At 45.1% G+C, this 13,031-nt stretch overlaps 1 protein-coding gene across 1 annotated transcript in view; it reads right to left on the bottom strand.

The window, feature by feature from the left end:
• LOC126249783 (organic cation transporter protein-like) overlaps positions 1–6,257 on the bottom strand; it is a 405,395-nt gene extending 399,138 nt beyond the window's left edge. The window contains exon 1 of the mRNA XM_049951466.1: positions 6,201–6,257. Within this exon, the coding sequence (XP_049807423.1) occupies position 6,201 (1 nt within the window). The 5' untranslated portion in view covers positions 6,202–6,257. The remainder of the gene's footprint in view (positions 1–6,200) is intronic.
• Positions 6,258–13,031: the final 6,774 nt, after the last annotated feature.

The following is a 13,031-nucleotide window of genomic DNA, read 5'->3' as shown; positions in this document are numbered from 1 at the left end:
CGTCTCTGTTCATTGTAATAAGTTTACTGTCTGTGTTTTGCGCTCACACTGCAAAACCGTGCGATTGTTATTGAAGTCGCGAGCTATATTTGCTGGATTCATATTGCCTACGGAATACATCTCACGTATTGAATGCACTTTCGTCCATAGTAGCGAACAGTCAACTGCCAGCCAGGGATCCTCGTTAGCAGGAATACTCTCTGTTCCGTGCACAGTTGTCGACAGAAGTCGTGTGTTTCGATGTTTGTTTAGGTGTAGCGTCCCCATACTACGACGCAGTTACCTCGCATCGGACGGACGGACCGACAGGTAATAATTGTCTGAAAATAAAAAATTAAACTTTTCACTCGAGGTAGGACTTCAACCATGGACCTCTCGCTCCGCAGCTGCTCACGCTAACCACGGGACCACGGCGCTCTTGAGCTACCACTATCCTTGATATTGCCTATCTTGCACATGGACTACTCAGTTTGTGTATTTTGCTTATTTTTTCATAGTTCCACACAACTTCTTCCTGTTTTCTCTATTGATCTGTGTTCAGTGTTTCAAGGCCTATCCACTGTGCCAACTTATAACTAAATCTGAGGGGGGTGCGATGGGGAGGTTCCCTTGTAAGGAAATGCTTATCGACACCGTATCACCTATCGGTAGAACTACACGTTTGTAATAATATTAATAAAGCCGCCAATCTAGCTTTTACCCGTTAGATGACATTTAAGAGAGTCACCGTTACCCATCAATGTAGATGTAGTGCAACAATCTCAGAAAAATGCCAGAGTACGATCGCTTGACTGGAAAACTTACACCTACAACAGTCAATGCACCACTGGTTCTATGCAGCTTTCTCAGAAATATCCAAGACAAAACAGGGTAGCAGGTAGAGTTAGTCAAGAGAGTTACAACAAAAACATTTCAATTTTTCACGGATACAAAATCTGTTTCTTAGCTAGAATGAAACCTGACTAATTCCGCCTCTTACGCGAACACCTCCTCCAGCAAGCTAATACAGTCACCATCTAACACAGGCTTCCGTGAAACAATTAAGTGCGCAGCGACGAAGCCGTAAAACGCGCCCATTAAAATCCGAAATGGGTAATCATAACTACACCGCCGACCACGGAAAACGCACGAAACACACACAAACATACTCTCTCTCTCTCTCTCTCTCTCTCTCTCTCTCTCTCCTCCGCCCCACCCCTTCCCTCCCACCACCCACCTACCACACCACACCGCCTGAGCGACGAGGCGCAGTATTAAGGCATTGGACTGTCTGGAACTTGGATGGATCAAATCACCGCCTGGTCATCCAGATTTAGGCTTCACGTAATTTCCCTAAATCACTTAAGGCGAATGCCGGCAATGCCGATTTCTTTCTCCATCTTTACGAATAAGAGCTTGTGCTCCATTTATAAAGAACGCTTCCTTGATGCGTCGTTAAACCATAATCATTCTTTATCTTCCTCACCCTCCCCATCCGTCAGAGGGCCTACGACTTTAAGGCACCCAAGAGGACAGCGGATCGTCTTCCAGATTTTGCAAATTCTGTGAATTTCCTGAAATTGTTCAATCATTTCGGCCTTTCAGCCAGTCAAATCAGAGGTGAAAAGTTATTTGATTCTGATTCAAATTCAAAAATTCTCATTGATTATCCAGGAATTCTCGCATTATTATTCCCACTTAATGTTCATTTTCTAGTGCCTTCGTCCCGCATCGACGCAGGGTCGGCATTGCTATTAATGTTTAATTTAAAGGGCCCTACACACGCACCGACCGACAAATTGTATGTGCCTAGGCGTTTTGATCGCCACTCCATCCAGCAGATTTTGCCAACCACCCGTCTAATGTTTGTCACTGTGTATGGAATTCAATGCTGTTTTAATGTACAATAGAGAGTGTGAGACGGACGAAATTTTTAGGTCAGTTTCCGCAGAAGTATAAATACTGCAAATGTTTGTGGGACACTTACGAGGAGTGTAGTAATATAGATGCAAGAAATGAAGAACTATTTTCATTTTTTACATATATCCATGATAGTTTCGTGTGGTACAGAGAGAATAAAAATCCGTCGACCTGTATTTCTGGTTTTAGTTTTCATTTCCAAGGCTTCATTTCTGCAGTATCTGTTGTATTTGTTAGATGTGGACACCTTCATGTGCAATCTTTCTTCTTATAATCTGAAGTGAATTTCTTAAACTTACACGTCATCTTTTATGTTACATACATCAATTAGTAAAGTTGTTTCATGAATTTTGTCTAACCATGATGTATTTCCTCAGTCAGCTGTAAATCGCGTTGAAGGTTTCGGGAACCATTTCAGTTAATAATTGTTGGGATGTAACAGCACTGAATTTGAGGTCCTCTTAACTTCTGCTAGCGGTTAGAAAGCATTATGTAGCTAACAGTCTCTTGTTGCAGCTTATACACTCTCAGGACTACTCTTGTTTGTTAAGAATTGATGACGTTCAGCAGCTCCTAAATGTGAGATTCATCCATTCTTAGGTAATTATGAAAATCATCGGAGTCCAGCTGCTTAAGTAACAGAACATGGGGGAATTTATTTCCTTTCATTAGACACTTCTTTGCCCACAGATTCCTCTCTGCTTGTTTTGGCCTTTTTACCTCTATATCAGCCTAGGTAAACCCCCAGTTTTGTTTCTGTGTAAAACCAAGCGGGATCGTGTGTGTGTGTGTGTGTGTGTGTGTGTGTGTGTGTTTTCTGAGGCTGAACTTGGGTAACAAACCGGTATTCACATAGCGGGACGTGGGAAACAGCCTAAAAACCACATCCAGGTTGGCGAGCACGCCGACCTTCGTCGTTAAACCGCCAGACGGATTCCATTCGGGGCCGGCGCACTTCATCCCGGAAGTGGCGCTGTAACACGCAAGGCTGTCCGGTCTGGTATTACTCCTACTGAATGTTATTGGAAAAATTGCTGCATCACTAAAGTCTTAACAATTCTAGCAGACTCAGCCCACGTAATTAGATGCTACGTAACTTCCGGAAGACGAAACAATTTTAAGAACAGTTTTTCGCTATCGTGTTTACATGTTAGCCCTTAATCGATGCCGGCCGCGTTGGCCGAGTGTTTCTAGGCGCTTCAGTCCGGAACAACGCGACTGCTACGGTCGCAGGATCGAATCTTGCCTCAGGCATGGATGTGTGTGATGTCTCTTAGGTTAGGTAGGTTTAAGTAGTTCTAAGTTCTAGGGGGACTGATGACCTCAGATGTTAAGTCCCATAGTGCTCAGAGCCATTTAAACCTTAATCGAATTTGCTAGCTGTTCGAAATCAGCTGTCCCTATTTTGTCAGAATGATAAAGTAATGTTCGCAGTGCCTTCGTAACATTTTTAAGGAAGGGAGAACACTATTTCCTTGTGGATATCTGAAAGTATTTTATTATACCCACCTAGATCACGCGCTTTGTGGGATAAAAATGTTGTCACTGATGGAAGAGAATTGCAGCCAAACATTTTGCAGACTTAGAATGACTTCAAAACTTCCAAATGAGAAAAGAAAACCTTTCTGTGCAAAGAGTTAGCTAATTTTTGCCAGCAGCCATTGACTATCTATAAGTATATTAGCCTCTATAATGAAGACATTAGTATATCGACTTGCCGGCCGCGGTGGTCTCGCGGTTCTAGGCGCGCAGTCCGGAACCGCGCGACTGCTACGGTCGCAGGTTCGAATCCTGCCTTGGGCATGGGTGTGTGTGATGTCCTTAGGTTAGTTAGGTTTAAGTAGTTCTAAGTTCTAGGGGACTTATGACCTAAGATGTTGAGTCCCATAGTGCTCAGAGCCATTTGAACAATTTTTGAAGTATATCGACTTACAGATTAACCAGCAGTACAGAACATGAGTGTGTCACAAATCAACTTGGCAGTTCTAATTCTATAAAAATTAACATTTGTTTGTCTCTACCCATCAACTTTCGTCTCTTCAATTAAATAATCAAAATGAATAATTTCCAGATCAGGTGAACGCCTGTTTTCCTTCACGACACACAAAATCGGTTTCTCTACATTAATCAACGCCTTAAAAAGGAATTAGCAATCAGTACCCCAGTCACAACTCAAATGTGGAATTGTGTTGCCACATTGCAAATATCAATTGTGAAAGCAGAAATCCAACTGCCAAACCTGCATTTATAGAAACTATAGCGTAGTGTTTGTATCATCAATCAAGAACGGTACTAGGGACAACCGATTAAGGTGTATTAAGAAAACCAACCCATTAGTTACCAGTTATAGAAAATGCGAACACCTTAATCGACGAGTGCTTAAACGTATCGCGGAATATCTGGCAGACGCTGGCTGTCACCTTGATGACAGCTAAGAAAACACGCCACGGCGCAGCTGGTCACAGTGTCTGAACTAACAGGAGCATAACATCTCTGCTACAACTAAAACCCAAATCGGTTATTCCTCTACAAACTCGTCACTACAGACTCCGTAATCATATCTTGCTTTGAAACGTTTGAGACGATTGATGTCACCATAGTCACTGGAATTAGATTATTTTGTAGTTAATGGGTAGAATTAAATATGGGCAAGTGTGACAAGAGCTGTTGGCATCTGATCTGGATCGTACCTTTTTCGCGTGGCTAAAAAATATACTAACATATGTTAAAACGAACAGAAGGCATCTAAAATTTTTTCTGTAAAAATTGTTTATGATGTACTAATACCATAGCGAAAACCTGTCATACGTATTTCCCTAATACAGCTTAAATAAAAATATGAAAGTATACTTTACATTAGGTTCGAGAACAGAAACGTTTGACACAGATGCCTGCTGAAGACTAAATCGATAGAATAGGTAACTAAAGAAGTACTGGATCGAAGTGGAGAGAAATATGTATGGTCCAGCTTTATCAAAAGGAGGGATTGGTTGATGGGAAACATCCCGAGGAACCAGTATAGTAATCGGGGGGAATTGCCAGGGGCAACAGTTCAAATGGCTCTGAGCACTATGGGACTTAACTTCTGAGGTCATCAGTCCCCTCGAACTTAGAACTACTTAAACCTAACCAACCTAAGGACATCACACACATCCATGTCCAAGGCAGGATTCGAACCTGCGACCGTAGCAGCAACGCGGTTCCGGACTGAAGCGCCTAGAACAACTCGGTCACAACGGCCGGTGGTAACAGTTTCAGAGGTTTGAATGCAGAAAGCAGGTTGACATGGATGTAGGTTACAGCTATGCAGAAAGGAAGAGGCTTTACAAGATAGACTAGTCCGGAGGGTTTTATCAAACCAGTCTCCGAACAGTACATGACGGCGACGGTAAAAACAACAATGATAACATGTTCAAACCGGCGTCCCCTAATATTTTGGGCTGAAACAGTTATATCTCGATTACTGTCGTTACGAGTCCAAACTTCTCGATCTATGTTTTCAAAAATGTGATAACGCAGACATTAATTGCTAAGGAAATTTTTAGCAAGCACAGGACTCACGCGGGGCAGGGACATCCTCGTTCAATACGTACTCATGCCTTGTTTCTTATATCGTTGTCGACAGGACGCTCAAGTTTGATCTTTCCTTATTTACCTATTACACATTCATGGGTTAGACTGCGTATACACAATGTGAAACGAGTCAAGGAAAAGAAACTGATAAATAAAATCTGAGCATTCTCCTAGAAAAATCTGTCATCATTGTTTACTTTGCGTGCCAAAATACACAAACGTTTCTTTTCTTTTCTTCCGTACTTACCTTAATTGTATTTACTGTACGTATATATGTCCAAAAGGTCAGAGAATGTGGAAACTATGAGCAATTACGACAAAGACGTATTCGTGACCTTTTCCCTTGTGAAGAAAAGTTGTCTTATGAAGAAATGTCAGCATTTTCCGCACTATTTTACACATCCGTGAATGAAAATTAGCATTTAACTCTCCGTCGATGTCAGATTCGTTAGAGTTTCACTGCTTGCGTTATGCTATAACACTGAAGCAGTTCGCTACGGCATTAATAAAGGCATCACAAAAATAATCGTTTGAAGTTACTTAAGCAATCGATTGAAGAATTAAATCGCAGATTTAAACCCTGCTCCTCCCAGACACAAGTTTCTCGCCGTAAGCAACGGGCCACCTTTATTGACAAACATTTCATTTGGAAGTGCATGGCAGTCACAGGTAGCGTTGTTGACATCCACTGAGCAGAGCGGAAGAGCAGCAGCCAGCAGGGTACTCACTGTTGCGGCGTGCGTGGCGGCTGGTGGCTGGCAGCGCACTGGCCCGGCGCTGGCGCCGCCGTCCCCACCACGGCTAAACATTGCAAAACCGCTCGGCCGCGTCCTCATGGGGCGTGTTCCCCAGCAGCGCGCTTTCCCGACACCTGCTGATCCCCAAGGCCGGGGGGACGCGTCACGTTCTGAATGAGGGTCGCGTTTAAACTCGATGGAGCCGTCGCTTTTGGATCACACCTCAATTCTGACGAACAGTCATCGCCAGTTGCCACTCCCGAGAGAATCTCTAACAGTTCCCTATTCACATGACGAGCACATGGAAGCTTAGAGGTCATTTTATATACTATGTGATCAAAAGTATCCGGACAGCCCAAAAACACACTAGGTGCATTGTGCTGACACCTACTGCCAGGTACTCCATATCAGCGACCTCAGTAGTCATTAGTCATCGTGAGAGAGTAGAATGGGCGCTCCGCGGAACTCACGGACTTCGAACGTGGTCAGGTGATTGTGTGTCACTTGTCATACATTTCCACACTCCTAAACATCCCTAGCTCCACTGTTTCCTGTGAGATAGTGAAGTGGAAACGTGAAGGGACGCGTTCAGCACAAAAGCGTACAGGCCGACCTCGTATGTTGACTGACAGAGACCGCCGACAGTTGAAGAGGGTCGTAATGTGTAATAGGCAGACATCTATCCAGACCATCAGGCAGGAATTCCAAACTGCATAAGTATCCAGTTAGGCTAGAGGTGAGAAAACTTGGATTTCATAGTCGAGCGGCTGCTCATAAGCCACACATGCCGCCGGTAAATGGCCAACTACGTCTCGCTTGGTGTAGCCGGCCGTTCTGACCGAGAGGTTATAGGCGCTCCAGTCTGGAACCGCGCAACCGCTACGGTCGCAGGTTCGAATCCTGCCTCGGGCATGGATGTGCGTGATGTCCTTAGGTTAGTTAGGTTTAAGTAGATCTTAGTTCTACGGGACTAATGACCTTAGATGTTAAGTCCCATAGTGTTCAGAGCCATTTTTGCTTGGTGTAAGGAGCGTAAACATTGAACGATTGAACAGTGAAAAAACGTTGTGTGGAGTGACGAATCACGATACACAATGTGGCGATCCGATGGCAGTGTGTGGGAATGACGAATGCCCAGTGAACGTCATCTGCCATTGTGTGTAGTGCCAACAGTAAAATTCGGAGGCGGACGTGTTATGGTGTGGTCATGTTTATCATGGAGGGGCTTGCAAAATGGCTCTGAGCACTATGCGACTTAACTTCTGAGATCATCAGTCGCCTAGAACTTAGAACTAATTAAACCTAACTAACCTAAGGACAACGCACACATCCATGCCCGAGGCAGGATTCGAACCTGCGACCGTAGCGGTCGCTCGGCTCCAGAATGTAGCGCCTAGAACCGCACGACCACTCCGGCCGGCGAGGGGCTTGCACCATTTGTTGTTTTGCGTGGCACTATCACAGCACAGGCCTACATTGATGTTTTAAGCATCTTGTTTTCCACTGTTGAAGAGTAATTCGGGGATGGAGTTGCATTTTTCCACACGATCGAGCACCTGTTCATAACGCACGGCCTGTGGAGGAGTGGTTACACGACAAGAACATCCCCGTAATGCACTGGCCTGCACAGAGTCCAGTTTTGGAACGCCGACTTCGTGCCAGACCTCACCGACCGACATCGATACCTCTCCTTAGTGCAGCACTCCGTGAAGAATAGTCTGCCATTCCCCAAGAAACCTTCCAGCACCTGACTGAACGTATGCCTGCGAGAGTGGAAGCTGTCATCAAGGCTAAGGGTGGGCCAACACTATACTGAACTGCAGCATTACGGATGGGGGACGCCACGTACTTTTTAGTCATTTTGAGCTAGATCTCCGGATACTTTTGATCACATAGTGTAACTTTCGAAATGGCGTGTTCACGAATACAGGCTGGTTCCATAATGTTACAAACTTTCAGAGATCATGGAGCAGGGTAAACGTATGAATCTGAGATAAGGCATCTGGTCCAGAAACGACTGAGTCGAAAGTGATAAACGAAAATCCCTCTGATACCCCTGAATGTGGAATATATGGGAAGACTGTAGAGTATGAAGCGTTCAGAGGTGGTAGTATGGACCAAAACAAGAAATAAGTCCAGTAAATATGGGCTCTAAAACATATACTTTAAGAGCTATGGGCGCTTGTTCATTAGAAGTGATGTTTCATAATAGAGAAGATGAACAAATGCTCGTAACTCTTAAGGTACGCAGTTTAAGGCCCACGTTTACTAGGTATTTCTTTCTTATTTTGGTCCATACCACCACCCCTGGAATTACCTACCCTTCAATCTTAGCAACAACAGTACCGGTGCATGTATTGTCATTTCTGGCTTATTCAGCCATCATACACTCCTGGAAATGGAAACAAGAACACATTGACACCGGTGTGTCAGACCCACCATACTTGCTCCGGACACTGCGAGAGGGCTGTACAAGCAATGATCACACGCACGGCACAGCGGACACACCAGGAACCGCGGTGTTGGCCGTCGAATGGCGCTAGCTGCGCAGCATTTGTGCACCGCCGCCGTCAGTGTCAGCCAGTTTGCCGTGGCATACGGAGCTCCATCGCAGTCTTTAACACTGGTAGCATGCCGCGACAGCGTGGACGTGAACCGTATGTGCAGTTGACGGACTTTGAGCGAGGGCGTATAGTGGGCATGCGGGAGGCCGGGTGGACGTACCGCCGAATTGCTCAACACGTGGGGCGTGAGGTCTCCACAGTACATCGATGTTGTCGCCAGTGGTCGGCGGAAGGTGCACGTGCCCGTCGACCTGGGACCGGACCGCAGCGACGCACGGATGCACGCCAAGACCGTAGGATCCTACGCAGTGCCGTAGGGGACCGCACCGCCACTTCCCAGCAAATTAGGGACACTGTTGCTCCTGGGGTATCGGCGAGGACCATTCGCAACCGTCTCCATGAAGCTGGGCTACGGTCCCGCACACCGTTAGGCCGTCTTCCGCTCACGGCCCAACATCGTGCAGCCCGCCTCCAGTGGTGTCGCGACAGGCGTGAATGGAGGGACGAATGGAGACGTGTCGTCTTCAGCGATGAGAGTCGCTTCTGCCTTGGTGCCAATGATGGTCGTATGCGTGTTTGGCGCCGTGCAGGTGAGCGCCACAATCAGGACTGCATACGACCGAGGCACACAGGGCCAACACCCGGCATCATGGTGTGGGGAGCGATCTCCTACACTGGCCGCACACCACTGGTGATCGTCGAGGGGACACTGAATAGTGCACGGTACATCCAAACCGTCATCGAACCCATCGTTCTACCATTCCTAGACCGGCAAGGGAACTTGCTGTTCCAACAGGACAATGCACGTCCGCATGTATCCCGTGCCACCCAACGTGCTCTAGAAGGTGTAAGTCAACTACCCTGGCCAGCAAGATCTCCGGATCTGTCCCCCATTGAGCATGTTTGGGACTGGATGAAGCGTCGTCTCACGCGGTCTGCACGTCCAGCACGAACGCTGGTCCAACTGAGGCGCCTGGTGGAAATGGCATGGCAAGCTGTTCCACAGGACTACATCCAGCATCTCTACGATCGTCTCCATGGGAGAATAGCAGCCTGCATTGCTGCGAAAGGTGGATATACACTGTACTAGTGCCGACATTGTGCATTCTCTGTTGCCTGTGTCTATGTGCCTGTGGTTCTGTCAGTGTGATCATGTGATGTATCTGACCCCAGGAATGTGTCAATAAAGTTTCCCCTTCCTGGGACAATGAATTCACGGTGTTCTTATTTCAATTTCCAGGAGTGTATTAGGCTCCAGGAAGCTATTCCCAGGGCAGTGGAGATGCAAGAAGCATAGAGATGATGCAATTCGGGATGAGGTACTGGTGACAGATGTTCGATTCGGTACCATTCCTGTGAGAAAAACCGCCTGCATGATGCCGCTACTCTGTGATTGGCTGCTGTGTTCGGCGGTAGGGCGCCAAAACGTTAAACTTTAGTTGCTATTATTAATTAAACCTGTTATCCAAATTACTTCATTTTTGTAAATAAACATCTCTCAACAGCCAGCTATCAATCAGTCATATTAAAATTATAAAAATCAAAGTCTGACTAAAACAAAAGACTCACGATATTACTACCGATGCACTTCGGTGGTGTTCGGGTCACGCCTTGCTGGCTTGGCGCGCAAAGTGTCTCGGGCAATCCGGCTCTCCAGTTCTGACCGTTCCAGTAGACAGACATTTTGTCTGTTATAGCAGTTTTTGTTTCATGCAATTTTATTTGCTACAGTTCCGACCGTCGCTAGGTACATACATGTTTGTCTGTAATAGTACTATTTGATTCATGTAATTTTATTCTCCAGTTCTGACGGTTCCAGTAGACAGACATGTTGTCTGTGGCAGGATGTATTTCATGTTATTTTAGCCAGATATAATGACTGTGGAAAGATATGTTCCATACACTGTGATCAAGAATAGTTTCTCGTGTCTATATCAATAAAAACGCGAGTGGCATCCCAAATGAGTTATAGTTTATTCGTAGCAGCAGTTGCTTGCGAAGTTAATTTCAGCCTCAAGAAAAAGAATCCACGACCTCCGTGCTGTTTTCTGCGCTGGGGACATCATCATCATGAAGACAACAGGTTAGTGAAGTGTACAAGAACTTATGTATTCCACACAGGGCAGTGGAAACAACTAGGCACCTCACGTGTACTGCATGCACAGTACAAATGTGCTCAGTGACACGTCATCTGCAGTAATGCAGAGGAGGTAAAGGACGAAAGTATTAACACTATCTCACTTTTATTCCTTTTTTTCCTTGCTGTAGTATTCCACTGCCAGAAGTATCAGAACGATTTTCGTTTATAGCTTTCCACTAGGTCGTTTCCGAACCATGGTCCCTTACCTCTAATTGACACGTTTACCTTTCTCCATCTTCTCTGAAAGTTTCTAACATCGTTACGAAATCAACTTGCCGATTAGTTTGAGGCGACGGGGTTTCACAACAGTGAATAACGAACCATAATACAGCGAACAAAACCTTGCTATAGGATTGAAGGTGTTGTATACATCCACAACAATGTTGGTTTCCAGATGGGCAGGTTGAAGTCTGTTCTAGACATAATTCGTGGATTGCCCTTTGAGCAATTTTTTTTGTCTTTATATAGTCCTACATAGTAGTATGTGGAGTGAAACATATTTACCACTGAAACTTCTTGGTAGATTGTAAGTATGTGACGGGCCGGGGGTCGACGGAAGCGTCCGATCCCACGCGTCGGCTTTGACCCGTGACGTAAGGGTGTTGTCGTGTGTGACGTCATGACGGCGCGGAGTTTGGTTTGAGTGTGGCTGTCTCCAGTTCTGTTTTATTTACCTTTCTGATCTGTTCGTTCTATCTCGTGAGATTTTTTTTTAAATTTAAAAACACTTATTACTTATTTTAATTATGTTTTCTCCAATTTCTGTTTTAGTTTATTATATTTATCTTTCTGATCTGTTCGTTCTATCCCGTGAGATTTTATTAAAAAGACAAAAAACACTAATCAGCTACTGAAGCATCTTTGTCTTCTATGGGTTTGCTGGGGTTACGACCCTTGGGGAGGTGGGTGGGTATTCATGCATGGCTGTCTTCACTTACACGTTGTAGCTACGCAAGGCGTCTAAATTTGTTTATATTTAGTTTGCCCCCACCCAAAACACCCAATTTCCCGCGCTTGTCCCGTTAGTGTCATTAGGCTTCTTGTGGAAAGTGTGTGTGTTTTTTTTCCGCCATATTTGTGACGTCATGGGTCAAAGCAGACGGGCGGGATCGGACGCTTCCGTATTTCCCGGGCCGGGACTCGAACCAAGAGGCCCGTGTGTTTCACCGGGAATGGCACTACCACATGAGCTATCCTACCTTTCCAACTTCAAGACGGAAAGGCGGATGTTGTGTACAAATGACATAGCCACAGCATAGACGAATATTTCCAAACCTCGTGTAAACTTTGGAAAGTAGGGAGAGATGCTGATAGCAGTAAATCTGTGAGGGCGAGTCGTGAGTCCTGCTTTGACATCTCAGTTGGTAGGTGCACTGCCTGTCAATGAACAAGTCCTGCCTTCGAGTCCCGGTCCGGCACACAGATTTAATCTACCATGAAGTTTAATAACAGTGCACATTCCACTGGAGAGTGAAATTCATTCTAGAATATTTATCAGTGTTTTCACCCGCAGCTCGTAGTCTAGTGATCCGCCAGACATTTTGAAGTGTATGAATTTTACGAAGTGCCACATCAGGCCACGTGTGAGGCTGAATTAGATTATAGTCGTTAGAATAGTTTAACGTAACCCCATGTCGATAGACGTGATTCTTTCATTACTAACTTTAAACCTGGTGAATGTCCCTTTAAATAACTTATCCACAATTTCAGTAATAATTTTGTATTGTTTCTCATAACTATCCGTTGTGGGGAACCCGCTTGTATTCATTCAGCTCTCCGCTTCTTAGAAAGGCGCCAGAATGGTAATGCAGGCGGGCTCATCCCGTTTAACCGGTCGATTATTAACTGAGTTTGTGTTTTCTGGAGTATCATGGTCTACAGCAATAATTAATGCAATTCGGAACAACCGTGTCACTCTTGAAAGTTCAGGTTTTTCCCCTGGACTTAGTATTTTTCCTGAGAAACTTCTTAATGCTCTGGCAATTATCGTGTAAAATGCAGCACTGTCTGGATATATTTTACTGCATCGTCCAGAAATTTCTACTAAGATTCTTGACCCCAATGACGAATGACGTGTGATATTTTAGTGGAGCTTGAATTTTGCGACTCAATCACAAC

Source organism: Schistocerca nitens, chromosome 3 (genome assembly GCF_023898315.1).
Source record: "Schistocerca nitens isolate TAMUIC-IGC-003100 chromosome 3, iqSchNite1.1, whole genome shotgun sequence".
NCBI lineage: Eukaryota > Metazoa > Arthropoda > Insecta > Orthoptera > Acrididae > Schistocerca > Schistocerca nitens.
This window is presented reverse-complemented; position numbering and strand designations above follow the sequence as displayed.